This window comes from Gambusia affinis, linkage group LG02 (genome assembly GCF_019740435.1).
Source record: "Gambusia affinis linkage group LG02, SWU_Gaff_1.0, whole genome shotgun sequence".
NCBI lineage: Eukaryota > Metazoa > Chordata > Actinopteri > Cyprinodontiformes > Poeciliidae > Gambusia > Gambusia affinis.
In genome coordinates, this window is record NC_057869.1 from 14760435 (window position 1) to 14774111 (window position 13677).

Sequence of the window (13677 nt, forward strand, 5' to 3'; positions counted from 1 at the left end):
CTATCTTTTTGATGCATCACTAACAAGCTTTTATATTTGCCTTGGAGGTGTCACAAGGCTCGTTTATCGGACCGCCTCTTTTTTTCTGTTTTCTCACCAGAATCATAACATTTCCTTTCATTTCTTTGAAGACTGCCAGGTTTTCTGTCCACTAAAGATCTTTGCTGACTGCTCTGATATCAGGCGGTAATTGGAATCCGATTTCTCAGTCTTTATGACAATAAGACTTATGTCAGGCTGTTCAGGTTCAGTCTCACCAGCAAATACTTCAGCTGTGCCTCCCAAGCCTCGCTTGAGTAAATCAAATATTTAGGTGTGAGAATGGAGTCTTCTTAGACTCGATAGTCACGTTAAATGCACTGGTAAAATCCTGTGTTTTCCAGTTTAATTGGTTATACCAGAATATACGCTGAGTGTATATTCTCTCTTGATGAAACACTGAAACACTAATCCTGCTTTTATAAGACTGTGTCTTGATTGCTGTAATGCTTCTTTGTGGAATTGGTCCATTTTCCATGTTTCATTTACAACTGGGAGCAAATGCCTGCAGTTGATTTTTAACTGGTACAAGCAAAAAAAGAAAAAAAGAGCCTGTTTCTCCAATTTTGGCAGCCTTTCCCTGGCTTTTTCACTGCATTTCCTTTTTTTTTTTTGTCTTTAAGCCTCTTAACAGTTGTGCTCCCTTTTATCTGTGAACCGCTGCATTCTAATGTACCGTCTCATTCCCTCAGGTCAGAAGACCAGATGCTTTTACATGTTCCAAAGACGTGATGAAACCTCAGAGGACGTAGAGATTTTCCTGTTGGAGATCCAAAACTGTGGAATGCTTTGGCTTTGTATCAAGCAGGTACATTTTCTTATGGTTTCTAAATCTCTGACTTTTAATCCAGTGTGAATTACTGACAGCGTCGTCAAATTCATTTCCTCTCTATCCTACTTGTTCTAATCCTTGACTATTTTTTTCTTCATAACATCCGCTGTTCCTGTGTGATTAGTTTATTTCTTATGTTTGGTTTAATTGTGCAGCACTTCTGTCAACGTGTTTTAGTTTTATTTGATTATAAGCAAAAGACTACGGCACTGTAAATCCAGCATTGTGCAAAGGTTTTAGGCAGGTGTGAATAACTGATGCATACTAAGAATACTTTCATCTCTGGAAGTGTCAGGTTATTTTCACCATGTCTTCGCCTGTGATATAATTGCACTGGCATCAAGCGGGCCAAGTAAGCAGTGAAGTAAATTAGCAAAAGAAAAATCTAAATCAGCAATATTTGGTGTAATCACTCATTACGACAGCATCAACTCTTCAAGGTATTCTTCAAGTGTTTTGAAGAAGCGCACTGGGTCGGTTGTTTCAAACACCTCTCAGAACTAACCACAGATTTCCTCTGGATGTAAGCTTTCTCAGCTCTTCCATGCCTTCCTGATAGAATTGGACAATGCACGATTATCTTGCTGCGTCTGTCAGCCTCGAGTCCACCAAATATTGTGACCAAATCAAATGCAGCACCAAAGTTGTAAGGAACAAGGACCATGCTTCACTGTTGCCTACAGACACTCGTTGCTGTACTTTTTTTTCTGGCAATTTGGCAAACTTTTTTTCTTGACCCCAATTGAGAGTCTACCAGCCTCATATTATGCGAAAGAATATGGCTTTTTCTCTGCAACTCTCTTATAATACCCACATTTGGTCATACTTCTCTGAAAAGTAGATGTAACTCAAACTAATCTCTGATTGATTTAAAACTGACCAAACAAAAATAGATTATATTTCTGTACCTTTGCGTGCAACTCCATTGGTTCTCCAGTCACTGGCGAGCAGGTGAGCAGGCCGAGAAGTTCGCACAACCAGATGCTGCATGTCCCTCCAGGTGAGGTTTTTACTGGAACAAATGGAAATGGATGTTAGCACGTAAAAAAAAAGGCACATACAGGCTAACATGTATAATAATATACGCTCGGGCTTGTAAATCAAGCTGGAGCTCCCAAGATCAGGCTACAGTTTTAACTTGCAGGTGGACAGATAATTATAAACAATGAGCTCAGTGTCCAGGCAGTCTCTTAAATCTTCAGCCAGCGTGTGGGTTGAGGCTCATTTCAGCCCTTTGGCAAAACAAAGAAAAACTGATGAGTCTCTATTGTTCTTCATTCCTGGAGAACACTTAAGATTTAACCGGCAAAAAGGGGGTAAACACAGTCAGAGCCTGATTTGTCTCCTTTTCATTAATTTCATACAAGCTTTAAATTCATTATTGCTTTTTATTGTGGATTTGGCTTAAATGACTTAAACTCCAGCTAAATCCTTTCTCATCAAATTCATTTCCATCTACAGTTTTTCCCCTCAATCATTTCACTCTGCTGCAAGACTAATTACTTACATCCAGCCTTGTGCTGAACATATTTTACGACCGTCCATTAGTGCTGGGTGACCAGATAAGAATGATTAGTGCTCCGAGCTATTTGTAAAAGCACAATTTAAATATGCGGCAGACGGCTTAAATAACTTTATATTTTAATTTTAAAAAATAGAAAAACAGCATTAAAAGGAATGCTGGCAAAACAAGCAGAGGTGACATAATTCAACATGAAGGCTTGAAAACGTATCAATTTATTACTCTTTTTAAAATATTCACACTTTTTTAATGAAGCGTTTGCTGTCAGGAGTTTTCGAGCCACATGGCAGGAACTGATAACATGTGGCCATTAATTCAAGCTGCTTTGAAATCTAATTTACTCAAACCAAAAACTCTCCAAATGTCCTTATAAAAATTAATGCACAACTTAACGAGCTCGTTGTGTACACATTTTTGTTTTCTTCTTGTACATTAGATTAATTTGAATCAAATAAATATGCCAGAATTTAAATGAGGCAGTGCAGCTCATGGTCCAAACTCATAGAAAACTGGTGATAAACACTTACTTGGCTTCTAGGGCGAGAGCGATGATCCCAGCAGCCAGTGGGGCGGAGGCAGAGGTGCCAGTGTGAGAGTCGGTACATTTGGACTTGAGGTCTGTTGTTATCTAAGGAAGAGAAGCAAAACGCTGAACAGATTGCTCCGCTCTTATAGTGCTGTGAAAATATATTAGCTGCCTTACATTTGCTTCTTTTTTTGCCATCTTGTCTCACTTAAAAGTTTCAAACTAAATTGAACTAACACAGAGAATCAGCACAAAAGTGTTTTCTTTAAAAACTGGCTGTGCCACCTGTGTTGGCATCAAGAGTTTATGGTAACAGACGAGGTTTTTTACGTCACTGTGGGGAAATTATGACCCAGTTTTGTTATAGTTTTACTTCCGACACTTTTCCATAAGTGATGGCTTGGTCATACTTGCTTCAAAGGTCATACCACACCAAAGCAATCAGATGTAGGTCTAGGCTTTGACTAAGCCATTTTAAAGCCTGTCACATTTTTGAGCTACGCACCTAACAGTGTGTTTCAGATTACTATCTTGCTGCTTAACCCAATTGTGCTTGATTTTAAGGTCACAAAGCAATGAGTGAACATTCTGATAATAAGTAAAGGATCCAACTCTGGCAAGTCATCCAAATATTGAAACAGCAATATAGCCAGAGATCATTACACTCTCATCAATATGTTTGACTGTCATGTTAATGTATATTTTCCTAAAAAGCTGTGATCTCTTTAGATAAGTGCGTGATATCATGCGTTTTAAGATCTTTTAGGCTACTTCATGTCACCAGAAAGGTTATATTTAAGTATTTTTCTTTATTAGAAAGGCCTACAAAAAATAAGTCTGGGTGTGGCCCAGGAAACGTAATCAATGTTGCTAGTCACAGTTAAAGGTTTAAAAAAGTGGCAACTAATTTTTCAAAAAGGGACAGGTTTCTTTGGAAAGCTTTGTTCCTCTAATAAAATCATCATCTGAAAACTGCTTTTTGTTTTTCGGTTAACTTTGAATTTGAAACAATATGTAGAATGGTTTTATAAATCTAAATGCATTCAGGCAAGTTAGTGCAAGTATACTTTATAATAATGCTATATTACAAACGCTAAATATTCGTACAAGCTGATTTGCGCCCTAAAAATGTATTTGCAGGATCCCCTTCAAATAACCAGATTACTTGGAACTGGTCTCTGTAACATGAATAAAATCCTTTGCTCCTCACCACATTCTCATATGTTATCCCATACTGCTTGTATTTGCTGGAGGCAAGAATCATCAAATGCATAAAGAAGCAGAAGGTTAAAAGTAAAAAGCCGCCAGCTAGAAAATCAAACCGCAGAAAGCAAGTGCTCTCCTTCTCTTTAAGAGAGTCTCCTTTTAGAATGAACTGCTTCAGCAGACATCCCCTAAGTGATCCACAGCAGAGAGTTGTGGATTCACTGGCCAGCTCCCAGATTTTAATATCTCCCACCGCAAGAATAAAAAGTATGTTGCTGCAGAAGCAGAGAATTTTTTCAAAGAAATCTCTGACTCCAATGATACGAAAAAAAAAGACTTTTCATATGTCAGAAGTCTTACATGTGAAAAGCCTGCTGTCCTGCAGGATGATGCAAAAGAAGAAGTCTGCCTGTTACTGAAGAAGACTGATAAAATAAAAGCAGGAGATATTTCCGCAGGCTTTACAGAATGATTATTTAAAAAAAAGAAATAAAAACTGGGATAGTTTTGATATTTCTAGAAGCTCCCCCTTGCTTCATTTGGTTTCATGTTTGGTTTCCAAAGCAAAACAAAAAAAAATCTTAAGATGAAAATATTCTCTCTGGTATAACCTCACAGATGTCAACATCTCTCCTCTTCTCCAGCTCTCCAGCTCTTTATTTCAAAGTTCATGAGTGACATCATAATTAAGTCGGTACATCACAGACACATTAAGGGACCAGCCACATGTCATGAAGTTGTCATCGGCTGCCTGTCAAGCTCTTCACGCTGTATGGCTGCATGCTATAAAGAGGCAGTCTGTGTGTGTGTGTGTGTGTGTGTGTGTGCGTACGGGTATGTGTCTGCATGTGTAAGAAATAGATTTAATGCTTGTCACAAGAATGTTAAGCAGAAACAGATTTGATGGATAGAGCTCCAGCAGTTTGCTATGAACTTTTTAATGACTCAAAACAGCACAAGATCTGAAGAAAAGGTATGTAGCAATTGCAACAATTAACTGTTAGTTGAAATGGAAAAAAAGCTGCAGCAATAAATTTGACGATGGGTTAATGTACTAAAAAAAAAAAAAAACTTGTTAAAAAGTTTATTTACTTGCTAATAAGGTAAATATCCAAAGTGATTGATTTTAAAATGAGTGAGTATTTTCTACTGTTTAGAATTACATTAAACAGGAAATACATGTACATATTCAATTATAAATGTACATTTATAGTATTTTATCTAGTTCCTCTCTTTCAATCATAAAATTAGCAACAACCAAACCATATCTGATCACTTAAGTCACGACTTATCATTTTTAAAAACATTTACCGTATTCATCCATACTGATAGATAACATGTCAATGAAAGTGTACATCAGTTTACATTCTTCATCCATCCATTTTTGTCTGTCTTGAAATTTGAATCCGGTTTAGGCAAACCCTGCTTTTCCGAAGGGACACCGAGGCATTTCCAAGACATTCAACAGATATAATCTGTCTACATTTACTTCCTGTCAGTCAATTTGGACACTCCTACGCTAAGAAATGTCAGGTTTACTGGATGCCTGAACCCATTTAGAATCACTCCTCTCAATTAAGAGGAAAAACAACTTTTCCCTAGTGATTGTGCTTCTCTGCATCGTCCTCTAAACATCCTCAGAAGAGCAACACCCTTGTTTAATTTTGTTGCAGACAGAGAAACAATCTGAGGTTTAATCTCTGACTCTGGTAGCAAACAGGACTGGACTGCAGACTTAAAGCAAGGCCGCGACTCACCGGTGTAATCGAAGATGAAAACAATCCGTTTGTCTTTTTGCCATTTAAACATAGGTCAAACTTCTTTCCCCCAAATTACTGTCTGTGAAGATAGTTCCCTGTCTGAAGTCCGCAGCAGAATCTGTGTGCGTCTGTGTGTGTTGCACACATCCGCTGTGTTTATCAAAACAAACATGGCAGATAAAGCGTCTGACTCACTGATAAAGAATTCTGGTTATTCAGATTTCTCAAACACTGAAGTGGTCGAAAACATGGAAACATGGTCACTCAGCAATTCATTATGGGGAAAACAAGCAGAGAAAATATTTAAATATACAGAGTGTGGACATCTGCTTTTAATATCTCCACGAACATGAAGACAAAATAATCACCTTCCAAAAGCCTTTTTATGTCTAGATTGAAACAGTCCAAACAAGTTCACACACTATAGCAACAAAAACAGTTTGCGTTCCCTGCTAATATCTGAATATTATCTGTTACTATCTCTGGGAGAAGGAAATTGAAACTTCACTTTCTGCACTATTGAAGGCTTCACACTAAGCGCCTTGTAGCTGGAATATATTTTTTTTATTTATCCGGTTGCTAAAGGCAAAAATTTAATTATTATTTTTTTTAAATCCAAAGCCTCCATCTAGTCAAATATTTCAGGAATGACAGCAGGTCCGCTTTGAAACCAGTCAGCAGAGAAAGGATGGAGAAACTCAAAGTAAAGTCAAAGCTCTTGTGCAACAGAAACATGAAAAGGCAGACAAACGCAGAGGACACGCTGCCCTCGGCCCCAACTCACAATCTGTTTCTCATTGATGTTCCCCGAGCTGTAGGTGGTGGCGAGGGTGGAGGAGCAGGCCTCGCTGTACCAGGGGACATTGCCGTTCTGCGTGGTGCTGCTGATGGACAGAGTGTAAATGCTGTTGGTGTAGCCGTCGCAATTACAGCTGTCCTTCTCCCTTCCTCCGTTCCCAGAGGCCCACACGAATATGGAGCCCAAACCGCCACGACCCTGAGGAGCAGAAATCACAAAAAAACATAAAAACGCTGAACACCAGCAGCGGGTGATGCAGACTTAAAGGTTTTATCAAGATATTTTGCAATAGTATTGTGATAACAGTGAAAGGGACAATAAGAACTATTTATCACATCCTTTTTTAGAAAACTAAAAAAAAGCAATCATCTTGAAAAAGATTCCCATTTGTAATGTGCTTCTTTACAACACCTGCCACATAAACAAGTGTGATTCGTATCGCTACACTACCCATGGTAACTGTATCTCACATTTGTTGCCATTTATTGATACTTTCATTGGACCAACAGCAGAAAAAATAGTAAAGTTGTCAATCATAGCAATATGGACAGTTTTGGGGGGTTTTAAACATCATAAATTGGAATTTATTGCGACAACAAGAAATCAAAATTCTCAAGAAATTTATCACAATAAATGATACGATAAATGCCTACCCTACTGAAGACACATCCTTTTACTTAATTACATCACAGACCAACGACAAAGAAGAGATTCTCATTCAAACTTTAAAAAGAATCCCACTTACAGGAGGGTGACTACAGGTCCTCAGAAACCTATATCCTGTATCCTGGGCCGTCCCTCAAAGAGGTCCCATTAAAACCCAGTGTACATCGCCGGGGCCAAGGTGGTCACTCAGTAAATTGCAAAGAGCTAAGTATCGCATGACAGCAATGCAATACATAACGACTCAAAATGACAACAGCTCATTGTAATAAATCATCTAACCTCTCAGCCTTTAAAGTGCAATAATTTTCATCTAAGAGCTGCTTTATTGTATTGAATGGCACCATCTCTCCATGTGTTGATCAATTCCAGTGATGCACCACCCACTCCACTATCTGACAGCGCTGTCAGAGTGCCAATTATCTTAGTAGTCAGTGTCAGCGCTTCCAATCAGCTTTATGGGACATGCTTTGAATCCTACAGCCTCACAGCAAGAGACAAAGCGAGCAGAGACAGTGTGAGGAGCAATCTGTATTCTTATAATTCTGTTGACTTGTTCATTTCTCAAAGAGCTGCGATCAGCAACAAGACTGTCGACATCACAATATGCATCCTTTCATGTTTAATATTCAGACTGTTACTGTTAAGACGCTGACAGACTGGCTTTCAGCATTAATCTCCTGAAATCTCCAATGTTTGTGCATATACATAGACATTAGAGATTAATTGGGAATATTTAATAATTCAAAGCTGCAGGAAAGGCACCTTTATTATAATAAATAGTCTTTCAAAAATACCTAAAACAGTTCTTCAGGTGACAACACTGCTTTAAAACAAATGGGGAGAAGAGGGGAGAACCTTCTGGAGACAGTTTTTTGTTTTCCCATTCTCCCTGATTGTCCTCACTGGCGGCTTTTAGAGGACATTTCTTCCCATTCGGGATGGCCAGGGTCAAAAACTGCTTAGTCCCTCTTGCTGGTGTCCTCTCATGCCTGAACAGTTCAATTACTTACTGGTGAAAGGAGGCAATACAGAGGCAGTAAATAATTCTGCCCCACACAGACACAATCATACACCCACCTCTGTGACTCCTCGAAGAAAGGCTTCTTTGGCCAGTTTAGCGGGTCCATCGACTGTTTTTCCGTCGTCCTCTGGGCCCCAGCTGGCGCTGTAGATGTCGATATGTTGTGGGTTCAGACTGAGAGACCGGGCCTCCACCATGTCAGTCACTTCTCCATCCAGCATGCGTACTCCTGCAGCCAGGTTCACAGCAATAGATTTTCTTTAAGCACTTCTCATTGAAAGCAGAAATGATAGTTTTATATGAATATTTAATGCACACAAATCACCAACTTTATAGGATTTATAGTCAAAGATCCCCTGTCTTCAAACAGGGTTAATCCAACTTTAGTTGAACACCACATGACCCCATTTCATTAACGTTATTTAGTTAATAAAAACTAAGCCAAGCTGCCGAAGCAGTGTGTAAAAAAGCTGATTACATATTTAATATTATCACTGCAATTAGGGGGATAAGCAGCAGCCAGGAAATCCGATTAACTCATCGTCAGCCAGTGAGAACCTCTATAAATGGCAAAAGTTCTGGCAGTTTGCTGCTTTGGTGCATTAAGATGAGTCAACGAAATGACAAGGAGTAAAAACTTCAGCAATCTTAGAGGCGCTCTTGATGCTGCTTATAAATCAAGGATGGCTTTTACAGGCATTTTAAAATGCTATAAAGTCTCTTAACAGATGCATCACAATAAGTTAGATTATGATTTACTTTAGCTACTCTTTAAAAAGAGAAGCTTGTGAATTACAAGCATTCACTGCTCTCCTAGTGCTATATATTTTATTTATGATACTTTTGATGATCAAGGCTTACATTTGTAACGCTTAAATATAATAACTATGCTTCTCAGAAAATTTTACTTTGCAGGTTCGTATTATATTTGGTCAGTTATTATTTGATATAGGTTTTAGTGACAGAGATGCTAAATACCATCAAGAGCTGTGAGGACTCCGAAAAAAAAAAAAAAGAATAATGAAGATAATGTTGGCTAATCACAACAATATTACAGTCGCATGTTATGCTGCTATCATGAGTATCTACTCACAAGTAAAAAAAATATTTAATAAAACAATTAGTGTTCGTTGGAAAAGACATCTAAGCCAATCAGTGCTAACAAAGCACTGCACAAAACGGCATAATCTACATATCTCTCTCCCTCGCCTCACTTAGGGATTTCTATCCTCAAGTTTGATAGAGTAGCCGGAAGAAAACATCTGGTAGAAAATGAGATGACAGGAAGACTTAGCTTTCCAAAGCTGTGCATGAACAAACTACATAACTTCAGGCAAAAAAAAATAAAAAAAATCCTGTTGACAGACTAAACAGGAGAGATTAAAACTATAATACACAGCTCTGAGTTTCGTAAAAACAAATCACTGCAGAGAAGAACAAACACCAAGCATCAATAAATGCGGAGGAGTGATGATTTTAAATTTCTTTTTGAAGTCACAAGACCCTGCAAAGGTTGTAGCTGGTTTCAACTATAAACCCCTCTGAATTTAAAAGTATGTCCAACAGCTAAAGCCTGGTCCAAACTGGGTCATGCAACTGGACAATAACTTCAAACGCTTCAACAACTTCACAACATAATGACTCAAAATGTGGGCAAAAATATGGTTCACTTTTCAATAAGGAAGTAGCTCAGATGAGGAAAAACCTCAAATGTTTCCCCTTAGTGATTGATATGGATATTAACATGTGTTATAAATTAAGTAACCTACATGTCTTTCATGTAAAGAACATTCAGAATGGAAGGAAATGCCGCTAGTGTACATCTGCTATCATTTCAATTTAGAGCCAGCACCATTATTCAAACAGTAACTATGGATTTTTGTCTGTACTCGAGATGGTTGTAAAAGAAATACCAAAAGAATGAGATCTGTTGAATCTTGAGTGAAATCTCCTTGAGAGTTAAGAAGACATCCAAGACAAAGCATTCATCAAACAAAGGAAACGGTACTTGACTCTAAAGACGGGATTAGAGCAGTAAATTGAACCAGATTCGCACTTCATTTTGCAGATGCAAACAAACCAAAGTTAATCAGAAAGCTACAAATAAAGTGAATTTATAAAGAACAGTCAAAAAATAAATAAATAAATACATACATGACAATTAGATTACATTATTTCATGAATTATTTTTCCATAGTTGAAAGTCTTATGTAGTAAACAGCCAGATGTGCTTCATACAGTGCTCAGTTTATTGTTATGGTAACTTAAAAAAATTCTGCATTAATTAGAGTACAAAAATAACAAATTGTGATTTATTTATTTATTTTTTGTTATTAGGCATACCAAAAGCAGGCTCCCATATGTGGGTTTTAATAGATTTTGCTTTACTCCCTGCAACAACTTGTAAAAGAAATGTCCTGCACCTCATGCATTGTCTTTAATAAAAAGAAAATGTATTTAGATTTGCAGTACAACAGTTATCGAATTTCTGTCGCTTCCTTTTTCTCTGACAACATCAGCACAGCACAGAGGAAAGGTGCATTTCAACTCAGCAACCCAAAATGCTTTTCCTGTGGAACTCATCTTCCTTGAATTTATTTTATTCTACTCCATCTGTCAGCTGTGTCCGTGTACGCTGTGAGGTACAAAACTCTGTGGTTTACATAAATTACATCTGCTGATGCTTAGCAGTTCCTCCTCCTGCAGGAGAGATGCTGCTGTTACTATCTGGGGATATAGATCTCCCACCGCAACAGCAGTCCAGTCCAAAACATGATTTAAAACAATGAAGTCAGACAAATAATGGTTTTAATATAAGGCAATTTTATAGCGTTTGTTATTTAACAGCTATCTAAAGTCAGTCCAAACGCTGTTCAAAGTTAGAACAGATTTAATTCAACTTGGCCAATCCTGCTTCCCAAGTCTGTTTAGTGAAAAGAGGAAGAAGTGGTGATGATTCCCATGCATACATGATTATTTCACTGTAATTACCCTCTGAAACTGATGTAAAATCACTTTAAGCTCAAAGGAAGCTGGTAATAATCCGCAGAACTAAACAATTAAAGTCTAAAATTTATGCCCAGAAGGAGCAATAACTATGCAGCAGCTGCATATCTGTTTCTTTTAAATATCTCACAATAATTAAAGGCTGTGATGTTTTAACTTTGCATTTTAGAACATAACAATAGAATGTGAGGATATTACTGGAGAGATTCCATTAAAATATCCTTGATGAGATCACTCACTCCACTGAATTCATTTAATGAATATTTCCACCAAGTTAAACAGATTTTATTGAGTTATTTGAATGGTAAAACACTGATTTTTAACATGACTGTGTGGACTTCAATGTTCCTTCATTGGAAACACACCAGGCATTATTTGTAAATTACATGATTTTAAAATAATCCCACACAAGTCACACTGGTGTATTTAATTTTTTTTTTTTTGCTAAAATAAAGTGAAAGCGTAATTAGTCTGACATTATTAAAGTGGATGCGGCTGATGATACTTTTGCACTGAAGGTTATTTAAAACCCCTGGTCACAAAATCTACACAGGCTATTTCTGCTAAACATCGATAAAAACTGAGAGAAGAGAGTTTGACAATACATGCACACAAACTGAATCAAGGCTGTTGTATTGTGTCATTTCAGGAACCACTTCTCAAGACTGTTACTCCTTGCAAAACCAATACACTTACAGCAGCGTGCCAATCCTCACAGCTGCAGCGATGCTTAAAAAGATTTAGAGACATGCTGTGTCTGAGAAATGCAGTGAAGAAGTAAAAGAAAATCAGGTGCTGCAGGATTACTATTTCATTTCAGTATTAGGCTGTTCAACATGCAGTCAAAAAAGAACAGGGACGAAGCTTTGAGAAACCAAATTCTTACCTCCAATCTTTGCATTATAGGCAACGCCGATTCCACAGACCCCATTGTTGGCCACGGCCGCCACCTCTCCAGCACATCGGGTTCCGTGCCTGGAAAGAAAGAAGAAAAAGAAACAGATAATCCTTATTCTCGTAAATTTGGTCAACCTGCTGACAACCAGTTACTGTACATGCAGCCAAAAGAGGGATACATGTCTCTGAAAGGTTACATGAGAAAAGATATCTCCCATCATGTGGTGTGGTGAAGCTGTACAGTGAGACGATACAAACGTTTGGAGACAGGTACTTGGCATGGATACTGTTAAACAAATAAATTCATCAGTGTGGGGAATCCATTGTGCATTATCTCCAGCTCTGTAGCATTAGTAACCTTGGAATGCCTCAAGCTTGAATAACGAGGAAGCTGTGAATTAGGCTTGCAATTTCCATTAAACATGAGCCCCTGCGGTAAGGGCTAGCTCCAGGCACCACAGTGTGGGGATCCAAAATAAGAGCGCTAGAAGGGCAGATGATCCCACCGCAGTCAGGTGTGTGTATCCTTCCCAGCCAGATGGACACACAGGTTTAAAGCCCTAAAACCTTTAGCTGAGTCTCCCTGGACTGCAGCCATTCCTAGACAGGAAAGCTGGATCCAAGGCCGTTCATTCACTGCTCACGAAACACTCCGAGCCAGCCAGGCTCAGCTGAGACACTAGCTGACGAGCCAAACCAAAACCAAATAATCAAACACAACATCAGCAGCCAACATCTTCCACTGATAAAATACTCTGCATATAATGTCAGGGTAAGGACATTTAGCTGCGTTTTAGCTTGTAGTCTGCCAGGGGGGCTATTACCGGTTACTAATCTGTAATGCATTCTGCTGCCAAGGTGCATTTTGAACTGTACAAAGAAAAAAAAAAAAAAAAAGACAAGAGGTCTGAATCTTCAGGGACATCTAATTATAATCAAGATTTCTGGTTGCATAAAAAAGCTCGAGTATACTGACATAAGGTCAGAGGACTGTAATTCACTTTTCATTCCCCTGAGTTTTCTTAAGACACAGTGGTGAGCTCAGAGGGCGAAGGCTAATGTAAATGCTACAATCAACAGCAACACCAGGACTTCAATATGTCGCAGGATGTTATTTAGAGGGAGACGAGGCTTGACTGAAGCATGCAGAGAGAAACATGGTGGCTGGGTATGAATAAAAAAATAAAAATAAAAGCTCATTGTAGACTCAAAAAGAAAAACACCTTCACACAAAAATGTCATCCGAGTCATTTCCCACTGAGCTTTATCACAACATTCCTGGAAGTGCTGGTTGATACTCTTTGGGGTATTATGTTGCTCTGCATCTGTTATTTTTGTGATGCAGCTGATAAGCAGAAGCCAAGGTGTCTGTGATCAGATGCCAGGCATGCACAGACCCATTC

The 13677-nt window shown here is 38.3% G+C and overlaps 1 protein-coding gene across 6 annotated transcripts in view; it reads right to left on the minus strand.

The window, feature by feature from the left end:
- Positions 1–13677, minus strand: part of furina (furin (paired basic amino acid cleaving enzyme) a) — an 81464-nt gene that overhangs the window by 12566 nt on the left and 55221 nt on the right. For all 6 annotated transcript variants that reach the window (XR_006372681.1, XM_044137816.1, XM_044137824.1 and 3 more), the window contains exons 7-11: positions 12264–12352; positions 8428–8600; positions 6670–6882; positions 2921–3021; positions 1780–1883 (exon numbers count right to left, since the gene is read on the minus strand). Coding sequence is in view for 5 of the 6 variants with exons in the window: in XM_044137816.1 (XP_043993751.1) it covers positions 1780–1883; positions 2921–3021; positions 6670–6882; positions 8428–8600; positions 12264–12352 (680 nt within the window). In the remaining variant the exon portion in view is untranslated. The remainder of the gene's footprint in view (positions 1–1779; positions 1884–2920; positions 3022–6669; positions 6883–8427; positions 8601–12263; positions 12353–13677) is intronic.